This window comes from Brugia malayi, assembly GCF_000002995.4.
Source record: "Brugia malayi strain FR3 genome assembly, contig: Bm_v4_Chr3_scaffold_001, whole genome shotgun sequence".
NCBI classification, from domain to species: domain Eukaryota; kingdom Metazoa; phylum Nematoda; class Chromadorea; order Rhabditida; family Onchocercidae; genus Brugia; species Brugia malayi.
The window spans coordinates 10,471,190-10,492,600 of NW_025062477.1; the positions used below are offsets into that span (position 1 = coordinate 10,471,190).

Genomic DNA, 21,411 nt, shown 5'->3' on the forward strand with positions numbered 1-21,411 from the left:
AACTTTTATCGGTGTAAGTTGATAAGAACCATCCATAAATTTGTTTGTATGTGGAAAAGTGCAAAGTTGCGGTTAATTTTTATGCTTCCATTAGAAGAATATATAAAAGCAAATTTTTATTGTTTATTAAAATGACTGTTCATCATTTTGTAAACTTTTTTCACTTCTATTTCCAAAATGTATCTGTATAATATTTAAGAAAAGCCAAATAGTCATCGGACTATAAATGCATGTATTTTCTATGTTTGACATATTATCATTGCTTAGTTGTCTTCAAGCTGTTTTCTGGCTTTCTTATCAATCATTAAGTTCCTCTTTTTTTATCAGCAGAAACTATTGCTGGCTTTTTTTTTTCATTTCCCTAATCTTTAAACTGTTACCATACACATGAAATTCTCTTTTATTGATGAGGAATTTACATGTTTTACAGATTTCAAAAAAGATTATGACTTCAAATTCTGTCTTCAAATTTCTCTCTTGTTTAACTTTTTTTTTCACTTTATTTATTTCTAATTTAAAATTTTCATTTCAAGCTTAAAATTTATTTTTCTTGTTCCGTGCCTTACTACTGTGTTATTTTACATTATGAAAAACTTTTGAAAATGAGCAAAAAGATTTTCGTCTCTAATAAGCTTTAAAATTTGATGACTTTTGATACAATTTTAAATTAAAATGATTAAAATATCTTTTTTCATTCATTTTTTAAGTATAATTTTTTTTTCTTTCTCTGACTTTTTTGCAATCATATTTAATCAATTGTATATCACCATATCATATAATGTCTATTATTCTTGATAATGCAAATATTAATTTTTATTCATTTCTTATACAAATTGCCATATTTATTCCAAATATTTTTAGTCTTTTGATATTCTTTGACGCTTATCAATTATTGGATGTGTACACTGTGAAATAAAAAGATGAATAGTTTTTTATTTTGTTCAATAATATTCACATAATTTTCAAATTATTGCAGATCTTATCAAACAGTTAATTACTTGTAATTGAACCATAACAAATTTACATAAATTCCAGAATTTTTTCCCTTGAAAATACTGCAAAACATTTCTTTTTTTCGAATCATTTCATTTAAATTTGGCTATTAATTCAAATACGACTATGATTTGAGTTTTGTCCTTTAAGCAATCAATGCTTTCAATTTGTTTTGAAAATTTCCATAATACCTTATTTACATTCTTCAATGATATCATTATCAGATGAGAAGTAAATTTTGATAAATTTGATTGGACTAGGATATTATGAAGAGGAGTGTAACCATTTAATGATTATATGAAGTGCCAATGCTATATTGCAATACATTTTATTTACTAATCTAATGAAACACTTAATTAGATGATAATAAAGTGATAAGAGTTATCATGAGTGATAGTGGATGTCACATGAGTGATAGTGGATGTCACATTGTTATGTTAATTAAAGACTAATTACAGTCACTTCAATGATTAGTACTATCGTTACTACTACGCTACTACTGCAGAGTTTTGGTCATTTGACAATCAGTAATGCTCGTTTGTTTTCGGTTTGTTAATTTAATCAGTGTGACAGAAATAAATTTTACAATTGTTAACAATTTTAAACTATTTCAAGTCTTTTTCTTTCCTTTTAAACATTTAGAACAGTGAAAAATTATTGATATAGAAATTTAGAAATAAGCATAAGAATTTGAAAATTCCAAAATTTATATTTTATTGTAATTACATTCAATAACGCTTATCGTAACATCTCTCAAATAATTTTTTTTCCTCCTGAAATGATATGGAAATTTTTAGAAATAAATGAAATTTTAGTAAAATTATATCCTCTAATTATAGCTTCAAATTTGTTCAAATTTGAATTTAAAAAAAAAAATCAAATACTGAAGAGTTGAACAATAATTTCTATCATTCATTTGTATAAATTTTAGGTTAAACGATGCTATCATGAATTAGAAAAAGGTCGTAAATTTTTGCAACAAATTAAACATGAATTACTAATTGACGAATATAAGCGTCAAAAGCAACATATTCGGGCCTTATTGTTAAAGCAAAATTCAATTTCAATATTTAATTTTACCACCACAAAATATAATCCATCCACTTGTTCAGCGTTTGTTGCATACTTTTACTATTCATTAATTGAAATTAATTATATATTTTGCTTAGTAAAGATTTGAAATTATCTTAAATACAAATATAATTAATGCTTCAATGGCATGAAAATGAGATAAAATTAACTTATAATTGTTGGTGTTAGTTCTAAATTATTAGTTTAAATTGTTATTTTAATTGAAGTTAACCTAAACTTATTAATTTAAACTATCATTGATTTAAACCAGAAAGGAAAGGATGAATTTTATACCAAAATTTGCTAACATAATCATCTAAGACTATCAAATTTAAATTAATATTAAAATCCTTTCTTAATAAGTTAACAATTAGCATATTTTCCTAAACTGCAACTATTAATTGTCAGCCTTGCATATATTTATAACATATTAAAGTACTTGATAATAAGAAATGAGAATATGAGAACTTAAACATCAGTAAATACTTAACTATGAGGAGATATGCATGAATAAGTTTTATTAATATTATTGTTGATTTCAGTATATCCATTTCCATTTCACGTTTTAATGGAACTTAAATTTTAACACCACCAATGATTATTCCAGTTCTGATAGTAGCAGCAATAGCGGTGATACCGATAATAATAATGATAATAATTATTATTATAGTAATGATGGTATACTTCCTTTGGTTAATTGGATCAATGAAATGCATGTAAGTTTGAAATTTTAATTGAGAATTTTGACCAATTTTATTCATTGAAATATTATTAAAAATTAAAAAATTGTATACATTATATTTTGGAAGTACAAATCACAATTAAATAATATTATTAAGATTTTGGTAGTAAATTAGCAAATCATAGATTGCAGAAATAAAAAAAAAAAATATCTATCAAAGTTATTTTTTGCATAGAATTCATTAAATTAATATCTATGAATAAGGAATTATTTATTGTGTACATACAAACAAATGATTGGATTCCATATTAAAAAAATATGATTTAAAAACAATAATCGATAATATTAATAAGTATATTTATACGTTTTGTTGAGTTATTTTGAGATAAAGACCGTATTGCAAAGTTGAGGTTTTATCACATTTTCGAAATTTGATACCAGAAATTTATTGAATTAATAAGGAAAAATTATTAACTGTATCATTGTTTAATAAGGATAAATTATTTATGTGCAATAGTCTCATAGCTATTATTATTATTATTATTGTTATTATTACTATTATTTTAGCCAAAAATTAACAATTTCTAATTTCAGAGCTATTTATCAAATTCAAGAGACACTTGTGAAGGACCAGAATTCCACAATATTACGACAGTAACTATGCCACAATTAAAATCATTTTTTTCACTATTCATAATTAATCATGGCTTACCGCTATGTTCCATATGTGATCGTATGCTTGCAAAAGTTAAAAGCATTCTTTTTTCAACAAATTCTGCAGGATTCACTGTAAGTATCAAAGAAAAATTGCTAAGCATAATCGTCGATTAATCTTAGTATCATTTATTTTATAATATTATGGCCATTACAGTGATATCCTAATGATAGCATATACAGTATCAGAGAAAAATTGCTAATCATAATCATAGTATAAGAAGGAACTGAATACGCTTTATATAATAGTACCATAATTAATTGAAAGTGATATATTACTTTAAAGTAATAAATATGCTTTTCAGTAATAACTTACATTTTAAAAAGAATTGTTCAATTATCATTCTTTCTCAAAAAGAATTGTTTAATTATCATTCTTTCTCATAATCTACAGTAAAATTTTACAACGAAGAAATATTTTAAAACATAAAATTAGAACTTCTTTACAGTACACCGAGCAAATACTTTATCAATTTTTTCTTACTCATATACCTGCTATTGAAACGATTTGTTCAGGATTGATACCAGATTGTTATCATTATTACAAAACAAATGGTATAAATTTATATAATTAGTAACTAATTGCAGTTAATAATCAATACATTTATTAATTTGGATAATTAAATAAAATTAATTAAAATTCTTTTTTGAATTTTAACTATTTCTCAGTGACTGATAATATATGTGATAGGACGAAGACCAAAAATATTATTGAAAAAAGCGATGAAAGAATGAGAGAAGATAAATGGATGACAGTTTTTAAGCTACAATGACACTTAATTAAAAGTTAATCGTACTGATTTGATAATATCAGTCGATTAATAAAATGAACTGAAAAATGTTTCACTAATATAACAAACTTCAAATTTGCTTATTTATTCATTCATTGTAAAATAAGCAAATGATATGAGCATTGTTTTTGAAAGAATTTCGAATATCTTAGATCACTCTGTCCTTTTAATCTATAATAGTTTTAGGACATTCTATTTGGTAGCAATGCAAACTTTTTTTTTTTAAAAAAAAAAAACTTTTTTGACCTTTGGCTTCACCGAACTCTAAAATATCACTGTTTTTTGGTATTATTCCTAATTTTACCTGTTGAATTTTGATAAATTGAAAAGAAAATTGAGATACAGAGAGAGAGAGAGAGAAAGAAAGAAAGACTACACGCATATGCGTTATATTAAATAATTGAGGAGTGAAATAAGCATTAACTGTGAAGAGAAAGTAATTTATTAATACTCTTAAATTTCAAAAAATTTAAAAGCCAAAAATTTATTATATTTGTTAAAAAAAAGAAAATCAAAACTTTGAAATTACTACATCTTTTGTTTCTACATTTAATTTGAAGCATTATCAATAACGCCTGCTGCAAAATGCGCCCAATGCAACATTTGTATGGCTACAACGACATATGTTGAGGTTTTCTTTTTTTTTTTTTCGAAAAAAACCAGGAATGCCTATAAAGGTGAAATATAATATTCTAAAATTTATATATATATAAGCTAATAGCATTAATGAATATACCTTAAGTAATGTTTTATAAATTAATCTTGAAATTTTAATTCTATTGAAATTTTTAACTTTCTAAATTTACTGCTTAACTGAGTTATAAACATTTTTCAGAATCGTATCTTATTAAATCAAGCTGTAATGGATTATATTCACAATTGGATCGAATTTTATTTGCATAAAATTTGCTTAGAAGCTAGTCGATTATTTCCATCAAAATTTTATTGGAATGGAATTAATTACACTCATGTTTGTTGTAAAAATTTCAATAAAAATTCCATAACTCTAACAGTCATATTTTTCTCTTTCCTTTAAAATCTTTTCAATGAATTAAATTAAATTACATTTCTAATTATTTTATATTGTTCATAGATCAATTCATTTTCTTTTTTCAGTGCAGGACATGGATGCATAAATTTGTTGTCAGTTTGATAAATCGTTTAACCAAAAATATTTTACCGGAAACATTCTGTTCTATGGTAAATTTCATTTCTCGAATTCGTTAAATAGGGTAATCGAAGATAAAAAACCGATGAGAATTATTTTAGTACTGATATCAGAAATGGAATAATTTTTGGATATTTATTTAAGTAGACAGATTGATTTTACAAAATTTATTTTTACATGACACAGCAGGTCATCTTATTGATCATTTAAACAGCATGCCACTGTTCCGCAAATGGATGAAAATCATTTTCAGAAATTGATGAGAATTTGTCCTAAAAATGATGTTCTGGAAATATTACTGAATAGATCTAAATAATAAACAATTACATTTAAAAAAAAAAAAAAATTGCAATCCGGAATGTTTGAAGGACCAGTAATTTTATTTCTCTCCATTTTTATTTCATCCTTTTACCCATATTTTCTTAACTATCCCTTTTTCTTCCCCACATGCAAGAAATGCCAACTTTTAGTACAAAATATCTTCAATTTTTGATAATTCTTTCCTATAATTAACTTTTCTCGTATTTTCAATAATTATTGCAACTCTTTTGAGTTAATTACTACTGACAATTATGTTTTATTTCATTAATTTGATAACATTTATTACATTATTTTAATTTCTTGCTAAGTAACAATAAGGCTAACAACTGATTCGTAGGATTCGATTTTGATTACAATTTAAATATGCAAATTCAAACCTCAAAATATTTTCGTCCCAAATTTGTTGCACAAAGTTTTCTTTGGTAACAATTTTATCAATGATAAAAATTCATCTAATCATCTAATCGTCGAATTATTTGATATAATTTTCAGCTAAATTATTTCTTATTTTAGACATTGAAATGGTGCAAACCGTATGAAATACCAAGCATTATTGATTGTTTGGAAGAATTTTGCAATGAAAGTTTTCCGGAAGAATGGAAACTCACAATTTGCGGTCTCGTACATAATAATTCCGTCAATTCGGCTGCCTTTCCTGAATAACAAATTGTTGTTAATTGATGAACAAAAAACGAAAAATCACAAATCAATATTTATGATTGCTGTTTAAGTGTAGTAATTCGTTTCATTTTGATATTTTAACAGCTATTCTTCAAATAAATATTTTTTATTACTTATCATTTTTTTTTTTTTTTTTTTCATAAAGCAAGTTAGAAAATTTTCTCTGAAAAGGAATTAATAATTAATAGTTTTTCCTCAATTTTACAATATTTTCTGTGTTTTTTTTTTTTTTTTTGTTTTATTATTTTATTATTTTTTTTTTTTTTTTTTTTTGTAATTGAATATATTTATTAAAGATATTGCAAAAAAAAGATCTGTTAATGCTACATGGAAAAAATGCTATCAGTAATGAATAATGCAGTGATTAGTGATGCAATAATATCAATGTTTCGTACATTTAAATATTTAATTGATTTGTTATTATTATTACTATTATTATTGTTATTATTATTATCATCATCATCATCATTATTATTATCATTATCATTATTATTATTATTATCATTACTGTTATTATTTCATAATTGTTCATCGGCTTTCACAGCATGGAAAGTTATCATTCGAAATAACATTTCTTGATAATATATGTAATATAAAGAAAAGCAGTCATTTCATTTCGATTAAAGCAAAGAAAAAGACAATTTCCTGAAAAGGAAACTAAAATTAGAAAGATTAAGTTAATTAATTTGATATGAATTATTATTATTCTTTAATATATACATTTATATTAAGTTTAATATGAATGTAAAAATACAATTCAAACAAATTGAATACAAATTAAGTTTAATAAAAACTTAACACAAATAAATTAGTTTAATATAAATGCAAATTAATTAAGAAACAAAATTCTGATGCAAAAGCAGAAGAATAATTCAAACGATTTCATTCAAAATTTGAATATTTTCCAGAAGTTTCTGTTTTGATGATTTTCGCCATTTCTTCAAATATTAAATAGGAAATTACCAGCAATCATTGCCTTCATTCCTGTTATTTTCTCATTATTTGCGGTTGATTTTTCAATTTAATTTTTAAATTATTTGGAAATGTTAAATGCCCAAAGTGATCACAAAAATTTGCATAAGTTTACCGTAAATTCCTTACATCTCAGTTATTTGCATTGAACTTTACTTAGACTGAATTGTGCTCATTCATTGTCAACGAATATTACTGTTTGATTCAGTGACAGGAATGAGTCAACGATTAGTTAGTATGAGTCAGCAGCTAGTATGGTATTTTGTCGTTCATTTTGCTGGACAATGTCGCTAATATAGGTCGCCAATATAGGAAGGATATTGTTGTTTGGTTCGCTTTCCACTTTTGTCGTGAAAGCATCAGGAAGCAAATAGCAAAAATTATAAATAATTTTAGGATAGTATTTGAGAGTAGTAATATGGGGAAGTGTAATTTCGAGATTAACAACAGTCGAGACTGTCCGAAGGTCACAAAAGTGGAAAAATCGATTTCCCTTCCTGATATTCATGAACACAAAAGGGTCGCAGTAACTCTCAGTGAAGGTTAATCTACAATTTTGTTTTTTTTTTTTGTCTTTAATTAAAATGTGAATGCTAATAAGTTTCATAATCCTTTCTAAAATATCGCTTCATTTGTTGAAAAATTTAGGTTCGCTATCATTTCCTCATCGCCTTATTTACGAAGATACCATTGGAGTTTTGGATGAAAACAAACGACTTAAAGCGGAATTATTTAACATAAAGTTACAATTGCTTTCGGTGAAAAAAAAATTTCCGCCAATGTTTGATAAGGAAGGCAATAACATAACTGAAAAAGTTAATTATTATTAATTTTTCATCTCCTACTCTTAATTTCTTTGCTATTTGAATGGAATGAAGCTTATGACTTATAAAAGTGATTATGAAAGCTATTGATAATATCAAAGTCTTATCATTTACCTTTCATAATATCCTCTCTTTTAGTATGTAGCAACACTAATCGAATTGAACAATGAGAAGATTCGACGACTAAAATTGGAGAAATTATGCCAATCAAAAGAGAAAAAACTCAATGAACAGCGATTACAGCTTGGATGTGAAAAGAATGTTCGCGAGAAGGAACGTCAGAAGCTTCTTATGAAGATGAAAGGACTTGAAATTAAATTAAAAGAGATTAATAAGCAGTTGAATGAAGATGATGGTGATAGTGAGTGATATCTAACTGATATCAGAGATTATATGATAAAATATGATTGCAATTTATTATATGATAAAAAATGAAACTAATTGCATTAAATGGCAACGAAAATAAGTTTTATTAAATTGAAAATTTTATGTTAAAATCTAGAAAAAATTATATATTAAAATCAAATTGAATATATATACATTAAATTTTATACTGGAAACAAACGAAAAAATATTTTCTTTTTTTATTTCTTTAAAAACCATTGATTTTTTTTTTTCGCAAATCATTTTTTATTTAATACTCAGCCATTCTGTTTTTTTTTTTTTTTTTTAATGAAATAGAAACTTTTCTCAAAAAAAAAAAATTTCAAATGAAATAAGTAAAAAGGAAAAAACAAATTTTTAAAAAATGACACGCATGCACTGATAAAGCATGTTGAATTATCATTTTTTGTAATTTTTTTAATTTCAGCAATTTCGTTCATAATAAATAAAAATAGAAAGCGGAAAAATGGTTAATTAAAGGTGAAAGGATTGAACATATATTCGAAAAAGCGTAAGGGACTTTGGTTTATTATTTACGAGAAATATGTGTAAATGTATTATTGCACGGTAATTTTATTAAATTTACACTAATATAAATAATTATTAATTTTAATAAATTTTGAAAATTTCGAAGCAAATATAATTTTTTGTTCATTTTTTACAAGAAGATTGTATCGAAATGTTAAATTTTGTTGAAATCTTTCATTTTCTTCTTCCGCAAAACATTTTTGGAATTTCAAAAATTTCAAAAAGACATTCTTAACAATTGGAATGAAATGACACGTTGAAGTTCATGTAAGCATCAGTACACGGAATAATATGTCAGGTCAACAAAACAAAGGTCACAAGCAATTGACCTAGAGATGACATTCAGCGCTGGGAAAGAACGATTCTTCAGAGGATTTTAAAGGAATCAAACCAAAAGAGAAATTTAATATGTTTAGACGAATTCGATTCGATATATTCCTTAATTCAACAGTTCATCCGATGTGACACTTCCACCAGAGGATTGATTGTGCAGCGAAAATGCGACAATTTAGTGAGAAGTTGACATTCTTTCATATTTAATGCTTCGTCATTCCTTCTTATTAAGCACTAAACTAATGAGATTAATTTATACTTACATTTCCTTTTAAACAAAGCTCAGTTAAAGTGGAGTGCTAATAAAGTTGAGAAGTTATAACAGTAAAAATACCAATGAAACTTTTATCGCCAGCAATTGAATTGGTGAGAATACCATGCAGGTTGCCTTTCGGTATTCATAAATGGAGAAGGTCACGGGTCATGGTTAATTTATAGTTTTTCTTTTAATTAGAGTAGAATGCTAATAAACCTGAGAAATGTTAATTCAAATTCAATTCATTTTTATCCAACAAATGACCTCTACGTAAAATTTTATTTTGCTATCATTTTTAGAAATAATAATAATAGATTCTATAAAAAATGTAAACATTGTAATGACAATAAGTGATAAAATGATAAATTGTTTACATTGTTTTAGCATTTCCAATTTATTTTCATTTCTAAAATGAATTCTGTTCGTTAATATATCCATCAGACATAAACTTTTAGATTTATGCAAATAATATTTTTGATAATAACAGCAATAGATTTTTGTAAAAAAATAATTATCAAAATTGTAGTGAGAAATGTATATAAAATAATCAATTAAATTGATTGAAAATGTCTATTGTTTTTAATGTTTTTAAAATAGTTTTAACACTTAATTAAAATTAAATTTGATAATCTTTGAACTTTTTTACTTGTTCAACATACAAAGATTCTTACGATTTGTAAAATTTCCATAAAAAACAAAATTTTAATTTGATTTAAAAATTAATTTTGTTTGTAAAAATGAATTAAATCCATGACTATTTAAAAATTTTATTAATTTTACTACTGAATTATTGTTCACAACTTTAATAATCAAGTTTTTTAAAGTTTATTTTATTATTATTACCGTGAAATGACCAAACCGTACATGACCAACACCCAAGAAATGCCTATAAAATAATCAATTAAGTTAAAAATATTTACTTTTTTGATGAACTGATATTTTTCAAAAGTTTTAACACTTAATTAAAATAAAATTTGATATTATTAAAACTTATTTCCCAATTTAATATACAAGCTTTTTTTTGTATTTATAACAAATTTAATTTGAGAAAATTAATACAATGTTATACTTCATTCAAAAAATTTAACCTATTAGATTAAAATTAATAAATATTTAAACATTTTAATAAAAATATTTAGCAAATAACTTGCTAGTTAATTAATTAATAAGTTTGCTTAATTGAATGTATAATTAAATACAACTAAAATTTTCTTTGTAATGTAATACGTATTAAGTAATTTATGCAAAATCGAATTTTTATTTTTATTTTTTTTTTTTAAAAAGGTAAATTTATTCTACTATTAAAAATTAATAAATCTAGTAGAAAGAGAAGAAATAAACCACTGTTTACATTCTTTTATCACTCGTAATCGTAAAGCTACCATCAGATATTAGTAAACCATTATGATAACTGTGCTTATCGTTGATAATGTTTATACATTGATAAAGATATCGTTGATTGATAAAGTTATTTCAAATAATGAAGGTTTACAAACTGATAAAATTATCATTGATAATTTAGACTTTTCTTACGGAAAAAAAAATTATTGTTCATAAATGTGAAATATGCGAAACAAACTGTTCAATGATCTCTTTAAATATTTAATTTACAAATTGACAATTTATAAAATTTTCATATCAATTATTAAAGTTATAATTTTTTAGTTCGTAATTATTTCCATCATCATTTTTTTTTCCTATTTATTACTGTGTTAATTTTTTATTTTGTTATTTATCACTCAAAAATGTTCATATTATCGGATTTTCTTTTGTTGAACTTTCTTCCTGTCTTGATGTTGCATGAGAATCCGTTTCCGCTTTAACAGTTACTAATTCATCTTTCTGATTTCTTTCCGATTTTCCAGAACTTGGAATTTTTGAGCTTTCCATTGATCTAGAAATTACTTTATTCTTTTCTTCATTTCAAATGACATATATTATCTATTTTTTCCTCTTCTTATGACAATCTTATTCGATTTTCAGAATAAATACTTATTTACTTATATACTCAATGGTTTTACTTAAATAATTTCAATTAAAGGAAAGAAAAACAACAATGGAAAAGCAATACTTCTGTGCTTGTGCTTCATCTACTTCTTTCGGTATTTCCAGTTGTGTTTTCTCACTTTTTACACTTGTATCTATTGTTGCTATTTGTGTTTTGCACAATTCTAAGTTCTAAATTATTTAATTAGATGTAAAATGAAATTGTAATTTAAAAGCTAATTTAAGTTCTAATTATTATTTTCACGTAAATTCAGTGCAAAATCAAAGAAGAGACGATGAAGAAATAAAAACAAAAAAAAGAAAAGTATTTGGTTTTGTTATTTAAAGTATAAATTGCTTCAGTAAATTAATTTATGGTTGTAGCTTCATTTTTTTTTTAAGTTTTACTTTTTTTTTATAGTTTTATTTTTTAGTTTTTTTTTTATTTATAGTATTGTTTATAATACTTCACAATGTGCTTTAAAATATTTAATTATATATAAATGTTATATGTGAAATGAAATTGTATTTTTATGCTAATTTCAATATTATTCAAGAGTGGTAATGATCTCAAGAAAACAATTTGCTAATTCATTCATTACTTTTACACTTTTTACTCTATGATAATATTTATCATATAGCAGTTGTTTTTTCTTTTTCTTAGCAATTATAATTTGTAAACATTGAAATGAATTAAATTTAAATTTATTAATAAGATTTAAAAAGTATTTTGCTACCTGATTATCAGCTGCTGTTTCTTTCTCAACTAAAAATATCAATTATATTAATTAATAGTTCGGTTTTATGACTTTTGTTTTTTGTTTCATCAAAATTCTTTTATATTTAAAATGAGAAATAAAATGTAATTTTAGAAGCATAAAATATGCAAATAAACTTTTGAAATAACTTACTTTTGCTTGTATGAGATTTGTTTAGTTGGTTATTTTCACGTTCAAATTCAATTAATAATGTTTTTTCAACATTTGGTTTCTTAAATAAATTTAAAAAAAAAAAGACGAAAACTGATTAACTGTTATATAATGCATAATTATAAATGAAATTTTTAAAATTTTTATCTTTTTTCACTTCTTTGCCTTTTATATTCTATAAATTTAATATTTAAGCATTAAAAAAAGTTTAGAATATCAATTTGCAATAATTTTTTTTCAGCTATTTTGTTTTCTTTTTCTTTAAAAGAAATAAATTTTAAACAAATAAAATAAAATACATCTGGTGATGGCTTGCCGTCATGCTTTTCCACTAGTATTTTTGGAAAACTTTGTTGCTGCTTACTCTGTAATTATCACCAATTTTTGTTGTTTGATAAAATTTTACAAAATTATTTATTATTTTTTTTTTTTTTTTATACCTCTCTCAATTTGTTAAAATAGATGAAAGCAATAAATTTTCAACTATTTTGATTTAATCTTACAAAAAGCAATTAGTAAAAATATGCAAAATGTAGGAATGTTAAAATTTTCACAATTCTTTTTTTTTTGAAATTTTAAACGTTTCAGATTTCATATAAATTATCATTATTATTGTTACCATTGTTTTTACTATCATTGTTATCATAATTATTTTATTAGTTGTTGTCATTGTTATTGTTAATAAATTTACCAATATTGTTATTATTATTATTATCATAATTATAGTATTAGTTGTTGTTTTCGTCATTGTTATTTATTATTTTTGTTATTATTGTTGATATTGTTAATAAAAATTAGATAAGCTTTTATATTCCATATCAATTCTTAGTTAATCACCACCACCTATCACCTCTATCCCGGCTACCTGATTATCCTAAATTTTTTATTGCATTATTTTTCGACTGAAAATATTTCATAAAACGGTAAAACTTACATCATTTTTTGTATCAACTGAAAAAATAAATCATTAATTATATTTAATAATTTAAAAAAAAAAAAAGAAACGAAAAAGGAAAATAATTCGTAAAATTAAAATAAAACATCAAGATTTACAATTAACACTTGCAGCTTCTGTAAAATAATTATTATTAAAAATCAGCGACTAAAAGAGATTTATAACATTATTAATTTCTAAGAAAGTGAAATTATATTTAAAATAATTAGATAGTGAAAAATCTTATTAAATTATTATATCATATAAAAAAATTAAAAATTAAACCAAAAGTTTAAAATTTGCTATTTAACAACATTTCAAAATAAACTGGTTAACAGAACACTAAATTCTGTAGGAATGCAATTTTTCGATCATTCTAAAAACTTATAGTTAAACAAACTTTAATTTATATATAAAATGCAATTAATTTATTTTTGTCTTTATTTCATAAAATCTCTTAAATAATTAATAATTTTTATGATATTGTTGAAGTCTTTAAAATTATCAAATTATTAGTTATAGTTAAGGATTTAGTATTTCTTGTTTTATATTTTTTTATCATTTCCAAATGATAATAATAATAATTGGCTTAAAAAAAAAATTGTGATTCTATTTATTGCTAAAGAATTTAGGCATAAAGTTGAATAAATATAACTTTCATTTATTTATTAAAAAATTTTTAGAAAGTATTAAAAAAAAAGTATTAAGAAATTTTTATTTATTAAAAAATTTTTTAGAAGAGAGAAGAGTAAACAAATAGAGAGAGAGAGAGAGGGAGAGAGAAAAAAAAATAACAAACTAGTTGTTCCAAGCACAATGCTTTCCTGTGGTTTTGGTTTATTTTTCGTTTTCTTCATACATGTTGCAATTGAAGCAAAAATGAGTAAACATGCAAATAGCGCTTCCTAAAATTTTGCATTTTTTTTTTTTTTTTGATGATTTTTAAAATTTCCTCTAATTTCATTTCAAAATATTTCAAATTGAATAACTGATAAAAAAAAAAAAGAAATTCTTATTGAAATGATAACGAATATTTCATGCTATATCCGGTCTGATCAATTTTATTTCACAGTTTATTTCAAAAGATCAATCGATCAATCATCCCTAATTTTAATTTTTTTTTATAAATCTTGAGAATCCTAAGCTATACTACAAGCACTGATAGCATTTGGAAGAACAATTGGACGTTCACAATTTTTTAGATTTTTTTAAACTTTGTTAGAAAATTTAGGCAAAAAAAAAAAGTAGAAATGATGAGAAAATGAACTGACAAATAATGATGAATGCAATTTTAATTAAATGATTTCAAATTTTAATATTTGTTAAGTTTAAAATATATCTTTAATAAAAAACCTTATAGCTTCAAATATAATTTCAGTCAATGATTTCAACCAGTGATTTTCTATTTCTCGGATCAGTTAACTAATTTTTGTTACCTTATTTTAGTTTTTTTCATTTTACGTCAGGATGAAATGCATTATAATATCAAATGAAAAATGAAAATAATTTTAAAATGTTAAATTTCATTTTCAATAATGAATTTTATTTTCATTTTGCATATATCAGATTTGTAAATTGTTGAGGTCTTCAATTCTTGCTTTTTTTTCATGAAATTTTTAAGGCATATATGAATTAAGAAGCAGGGAAGTCTTTTTGTGTACAAATTGAAATGTTTAGAGTAAACAATGATTGCATAAAAAAGTTTATACGTAATTCTGAAATTTTTTATGCTTAATTCCCGAAGAGAATGAAAAATTTCTTACGTAAATTGTGATATTTGATGGAAACAATAAATAAAATTCAACGAGCATTGTAAATAAAGACGAACTAAGCCGTCTCTCAAACAATTTATACTGAAAAATGACCGAAAATGCTTGAAATATTTTTTTTTATGTTTCCATAAATAAAAAAAAATTTCATATGCAAATTTTCATTTTAAATAAATTTAGAAATTTTTTTTTTTTAAATTTCAAATAAATGCAATATTTTTTTACGGAATCATTTTAGCGGTTAACCGAATTCGATTCACAAATTTGAAGTGTATGTGTGTGTGTGTGTGTGTGTGTGTGTGTGTGTGTGTGTGTGTGTGTGTGTGTGTGTGTGTGTGTGTTGTGTGTGTTGTGTGTGTTTGTGTGTGTGTGTGTGTGTGTGTGTGTGTGTGTGTGTGTGTGTGTGTGTGTGTGTGTGTGTGTGTGTGTGTGTGTGTGTGTGTGTGTGTGTGTGTGTGTGTGTGTGTGTGTGTGTGTGTGTGTGTGTGTGTGTGTGTGTGTGTGTGTGTGTGTGTGTGTGTGTGTGTGTGTGTGTGTGTGTGCATCATCGAAAATCCGCAAATATAAACATTTAATACTGATAGCATTTTGACCAAAAATATTTGAAATGAAATATAAAAATCTTATTGAAAACCTTATTAATTTTTTTTTTTTTATTTTCTTTAGTGTAAATTTTGCGTTTATTTCATTTCTACACTTTTACAATAAAATAATCAAATTTTGAAAAAAATCATTCAATCATTCATGAAAATGACGAGTGAATTTGCTTATTGCTCATATTGTTTATTTCTTCGTCGCATTAAACGCATTGCAGTAATACTGTAATAATGTTATTTGATTATTTCCAATGAAACCATAATCTTTTTTTTTTTTTCTATCCTTAATTTCTAATAAAATTATCTTATGGCAAAAAAGCATAGAACAAAACTTTTTTTGTCTTTTATCAATTTAAGCGCTAATAAATAAATAATGGTAAACAATAAATGCAAATAAATTAATGATTGTTGTTTTCTTAGTAATGCATTCTCCTTCAGCAGAAAGATTTTTTTTTTAATCAAATATGATTTTTATACCAATTAAATTGATTTTTATACCAATTAAATTGATTTTTTTATACCAAAATTTATACTAATTAAATTGAAACTGATTAAAATTTGTAAAATTTGCTTAATTTTAACACTTATTTAGAAAAAAAAAAAATTCTATCTGGTTATTTGCATTTTTTGCAAGATTTAGCGCAGGATCTCACTGCATAATGCGGAAATCGAAAGCAATCACCGTATAGCATCACCTGACTGCAATCTTTCCATTTATCTTCACATTCTTAAAATTTCATTTTTTTATCAATATTTTCTATCATTTCTCAGTAATAAATAATAAATGCATAATGTAATTTAGAATGACTTTGATTTAATCCATTTTAATAATATATTTTGACTTATTTGCATATTCATCCCAAATCTATAATCAAATTTTATTTATTTTTAATTAATTCTATAATAAAGCAAATCATTGATATTACTACAGCATATTGTAATTTCGTCGAAAATTAACAAATTATCACATAAAACACAAATTATTGAACGAAATTATTTTTATATGATAGAAAATTTTTACTTCCATTAGTTTCGGTCTCAGTGATGATTTTATCATTAGCATCGGTTTCTTTTTCTCCAAAAATGAAACCAATACAAATAAAAATGATAGTACACGTTAATAGATTCATTTGAAATAAGTTCTATCTGAAATGGTAACACTAAAATATAATCAAGATTGAAAATTTTTGTGGATATGAATGAATAATTTTTATGAGTATTATTTAAAACTCATATAGATATATACTAATTGGTGGGTGGATGTTATGTTGCTGTCAAAAGTTTGAAAGATTTAAATAATTTGTGGGGAGATGGGAAGCTGAATTTTACTTCCCTGATAATGAAATAGTTGTGTCAACATAATGATGTCAATTTGTGATAAAATTTGTATGGCGAAATATACTTTTTCACTTGTAAAATTAATACGGATAATAAAATTGTTTAAAAAAAAAAAAAAAATGATGAAATGAAATTGAAAGTTTGAACTGCCATTATTTATTAGTTGAAATTGATGTTTGTAAAGGTAACATGAAAATGCATTATAGACTTGAGATTTGATTTTGGTTTTATTTTTTATTTAAAAAAGCTGATGTGAATAATTGTCTACTAATTTCAAATGAATCATGCACTGCTTTCCTAAATTATAAAAAAAATTCCACGTATTTATTTTATAAAATTTAAATCGTAAGGATTTTTTTTTTTTTAATTTGCAAGAAATTTAAATTACATTTGGAAAAAAGTACATCTGATTTTAGGCATTTAAGAATTAAATATTTTCAAAAAATAGTTGTTGTTTATAATTTATAACAGAAGATTACTGATAAATTGTGATAATCGTTGGGGGAACAAAATAACTTGTTGGTCACAAATTTCATTTCTCATCCGATTCAATTTGTTCGTTTTTTCCTTCCAATCAATTCGAGAGATGTAAAATTGGGGCAAAAACATAGTTTGAATCCATCTACAGATATCAGACAGGTTTCCATTCAGGAATTCCGCTATTGAAATATAAAAAGTATTGTCTTTAGTCCAGCCATTCTATATTTTTTCTTCAAAATTAAAAAAAAAATACTTTTAAGTATTACTTTTATCAGTGATAATTTCAATGCTAAATCATACTCAGAGTAATGTACTATTCAAGAATAAATTTACTTCTTTTTGTAATCATAATGAATTATGGGAAAAAATTTGTTAAATTAACAAATGGAATGCTTGATAGAGTGACAGTTAACTTGAACAATTAATTGTTTATTATTTAAATTCTTTTTTAATTACTGTTGTTTCATGCATACTGCAAACACTAGCGGACTAACATAACAGCTTGATTATATGCAAAAGGAATAATAGTGTAGAGAAATGATCTTTGTATAGTGTCAAAATCGAGAATGAATGAAATTTAAAAAACAAATCATCATTTAAGCCTTCTGTTGAGCATTTCATAAAAACGATAAGATCGTTTTGGATTGGATTTTGCCAAAATAATCTCGTAGTTGATCAATCAAATATATTAATAAATTGAAGTCTGCACTTTAGCAAATATCAAAATTGCAATAAAAATGGCAAGATTAATAGTGTATCTTGCTTTCATCATCTTTTGCGCTAATCGACAACAAAATGCGGCAGTAGGACCAGGAGGAGTAGGTATGCACCTCTTTTCGACTAAAATGAAAATCTCGAAATATATATATCTCGTATTCTACATCATTTTAACCACTTTAGTTAGATTTCTAATAAAACAGGCTGGGTTCGATTTCAATATGAATATCACTGATATTCACTTTTGCAGTGAAAATAGTATATCATTTAAAATCTCAAAGGTTTCTACTTATAATCAAATAATCGCTAACATCAATTTCAGCCGCTGAAGTTGTCACAAATTATAGAGCTGACAAGTTATGGGATGATGATTTATTAATGGAGACAATGCAAGTAGAAGAATGTATGTTCATCTCATCAAGAATTAATTTAGGCGTCATTAAATTTTGAATGATTTCAAGGAGATTTAATTTGATAATTCCTTTCAGTTCCATTTGCTGGCTTCTTTTTATTAAGAAATGAATGAATTTGAATAATTATTTTAATACAATGATTGCAGCAACACTGACGAATTGTGACACAATGAAAGATGGAAGATTATTTGTTTTGGAAGAAAAACCGTTGTTATTGATGACAAATACTGTTAACTTGATGAAATGGAATTAGGAAAATGTAAATGTGCAATGTGCAAGTGATTAAATTGATTTTTATACCAAAATTTATACTAATTAAATTGAAACTGATTAAAATTTATAAAATTTGCTTAATTTTAACACTTATTTAGAAAAAAAAAAAATTCTATCTGGTTATTTGCATTTTTTGCAAGATTTAGCGCAGAATCTCACTGCATAATGCGGAAATCGAAAGCAATCACCGTATAGCATCACCTGACTGCAATCTTTCCATTTATCTTTGCATTCTAAAAAAATCATTTTCTTTTTGTTAATATTTTCAAAATTTTCTTTTTATGAATTCACTTATTATTTTTTTTTATTTTTTACACTTATTGTTTTTTTTTATATTTACAACGAACAATTTAGAAAATTTTTGATTTTAATCTATTCCAATGCTATATTTTGTCTTATTTGCATATTCATTTCAAAATTTATTCTAATTCTATTTGATCTTAATTTATTTAAAATTCAAATAAAAATACATCACCATAATTCTTTTTACTGTTTTTTTTTTTTTTTTTTTTTTTTTTTTGTATACAAATTAGTAAATGATACTATTATCACATTATAAAAAATTTTTACTTTGTTTGGGTGTAGGTTTTTTTTTTTTGTTGGGATATTTACGGCTAGTGAGTCCTTTGATTCCTTTTTTGTGGGTTTCTTTTTTTCCAAAAATCAAACCAATACAAATGAAAATGATAACATACGTGGAGAGATTCATCTGAAATAAGTTCTATCTGAAATGAAAACATTAAAATAAAATAAAAAATTTCGTTGATATGAAAAGTAATTTTTATAACTATTATTTAAAACTCATAGAAATATATACTAATTGGTGAGCAGTACAAATGATAAGCAGCACTTTTTGTAAATTATTGTAACATAGCAAATTTCATTTGAAATGTTATGCTGCCGTTTAGAAGTTTGAAAACTTTTAAATAATTCTGAACTGTACTTCATTGGTGATAAAATAGTTGTGTAAACATAATAATATCAATATGTTATAAAATGTTTTTCAATTGTAAAATTGATACGAATAAAAAAATTGTTTAAAAAAAAAATGATAGAATAAAATTGAAGATTGAAATACCCATTGTTTATTAGTTGAAATGAATAAATGTTTGTAAAAGCAGCATGAATATTATCCGAAATACAATAATTTTAATCTGATATTATAAACATTGGTTTTTATTTTGATTCATTTGTTTCTTTATTTCATTTTAGAAAACATTGATGTATTATTTAAGTATTATCACATGAATTATTGATGTTAGTTTGCTTTTATAATTAACAAAAAATAAAATAAAATAAATTCCACATGTTCTAATCATAATATTTATATTGCATGGATTTCAGAAAAAAATGAATTTAGGCATTTAAAAGTTAAACATTTTTCAAAGATAATCGTTATATATAATTTATAATAAATTGTGACAATTGCTGAAGAGAGAATAAAATAACTTAAAATCAAGTTTTTTTTCTGATAAAAACCTGATGATTAAAAATCCATCCTTTTCATTATTTATCCAATTTAATCTATCCTTTGTTTTTCTTCAACTGAATTCGAGAAATATGAAAATCACAGCAAAAACATAAGTAGTTTGAATGCATCTAACAGATATCAGACAGGTTCTATTCAGGAATTCCGCTTTTGAAGTATAAAAAGTGCTGTTTTTAGGTCTTCAACCACTAGTTGGTTCCACTATTCCCCACTTTTTTTCAATATTTAATAAAATAGTTTTAGATATTATTTCTATCAGTGAAAATTCCCTGTGTTAAATAATGCTCGGAGCGAGATCAAATTTAAAATCAATTTGTTGTATTAATAATCCTTTGTTTTACTTCAAATTTACTGTATAAATAAAAATGAGCTATGAGGATAAATTGTTAATAATAACAAGGGCAACGCTTGATATTGTGATAGTTAATCTGAAAAATTAATCAACTCTTTTTTGATTACTATCTTTCTGAATGCATGTAAATGCATTCATGCATGCTGCAAGTATTAGCAAACTAATACAGTAACTGCATTCTACATAAATTCATGATAGTGTATAATCGCTACTGAATCATTTCAAGCCTTCCGTACAACGACAAAATCAAGAATGATATTAAAACTGAAAGATAAATCATCAATTAAGTCTTTTGTTGAACATTTCATAAAACAACTAAAACCTTTCGATTGCGCCGAAATAATATCATAGTTTGATCAATAAAGTGAGGTCTACCCTTTAGGAAATATTGAAATTGCAGTAAAACTAACTTCAAAA

General features: G+C 24.0%; 6 protein-coding genes across 6 annotated transcripts; 4 read left to right on the forward strand and 2 right to left on the reverse strand.

Annotated features, from left to right (window-relative positions):
• Positions 1 to 1,459: 1,459 nt before the first annotated feature.
• Positions 1,460 to 6,403, forward strand: Bm13491 (Uncharacterized protein; the record flags this gene model as incomplete). Its single annotated transcript, XM_043080767.1, has 9 exons — positions 1,460 to 1,540; positions 1,925 to 2,106; positions 2,672 to 2,780; positions 3,341 to 3,535; positions 3,910 to 4,015; positions 4,812 to 4,882; positions 5,087 to 5,221; positions 5,368 to 5,451; positions 6,254 to 6,403. The coding sequence occupies 9 exons, from the start codon at positions 1,460 to 1,462 to the stop codon at positions 6,401 to 6,403; spliced, it is 1,113 nt and encodes a 370-aa protein (XP_042936701.1).
• Positions 6,404 to 7,811: 1,408 nt separating this feature from the next.
• On the forward strand, positions 7,812 to 8,586 carry Bm10175 (Uncharacterized protein; the record flags this gene model as incomplete). Its single annotated transcript, XM_043080768.1, has 3 exons — positions 7,812 to 7,935; positions 8,042 to 8,208; positions 8,356 to 8,586. 3 exons carry the CDS (start codon positions 7,812 to 7,814, stop codon positions 8,584 to 8,586), a joined length of 522 nt encoding a protein of 173 aa, XP_042936702.1.
• A 559-nt stretch (positions 8,587 to 9,145) lies between these two features.
• Bm17659 (Uncharacterized protein) lies at positions 9,146 to 9,509 on the forward strand (the record flags this gene model as incomplete). Its single annotated transcript, XM_043080769.1, has 2 exons — positions 9,146 to 9,168; positions 9,428 to 9,509. The coding sequence occupies 2 exons, from the start codon at positions 9,146 to 9,148 to the stop codon at positions 9,507 to 9,509; spliced, it is 105 nt and encodes a 34-aa protein (XP_042936703.1).
• Positions 9,510 to 11,467: 1,958 nt separating this feature from the next.
• Bm1380 (Uncharacterized protein) lies at positions 11,468 to 15,378 on the reverse strand (the record flags this gene model as incomplete). Its single annotated transcript, XM_043080770.1, has 8 exons — positions 11,468 to 11,612; positions 11,790 to 11,896; positions 12,442 to 12,470; positions 12,616 to 12,694; positions 12,933 to 12,998; positions 13,568 to 13,584; positions 14,367 to 14,472; positions 15,331 to 15,378. 8 exons carry the CDS (start codon positions 15,376 to 15,378, stop codon positions 11,468 to 11,470), a joined length of 597 nt encoding a protein of 198 aa, XP_042936704.1.
• Positions 15,379 to 16,546: 1,168 nt separating this feature from the next.
• Bm516 (Uncharacterized protein) lies at positions 16,547 to 17,062 on the reverse strand (the record flags this gene model as incomplete). Its single annotated transcript, XM_043080771.1, has 2 exons — positions 16,547 to 16,659; positions 16,954 to 17,062. The coding sequence occupies 2 exons, from the start codon at positions 17,060 to 17,062 to the stop codon at positions 16,547 to 16,549; spliced, it is 222 nt and encodes a 73-aa protein (XP_042936705.1).
• A 1,425-nt stretch (positions 17,063 to 18,487) lies between these two features.
• On the forward strand, positions 18,488 to 19,133 carry Bm10174 (Uncharacterized protein; the record flags this gene model as incomplete). Its single annotated transcript, XM_043080772.1, has 3 exons — positions 18,488 to 18,572; positions 18,790 to 18,870; positions 19,027 to 19,133. The coding sequence occupies 3 exons, from the start codon at positions 18,488 to 18,490 to the stop codon at positions 19,131 to 19,133; spliced, it is 273 nt and encodes a 90-aa protein (XP_042936706.1).
• Positions 19,134 to 21,411: the final 2,278 nt, after the last annotated feature.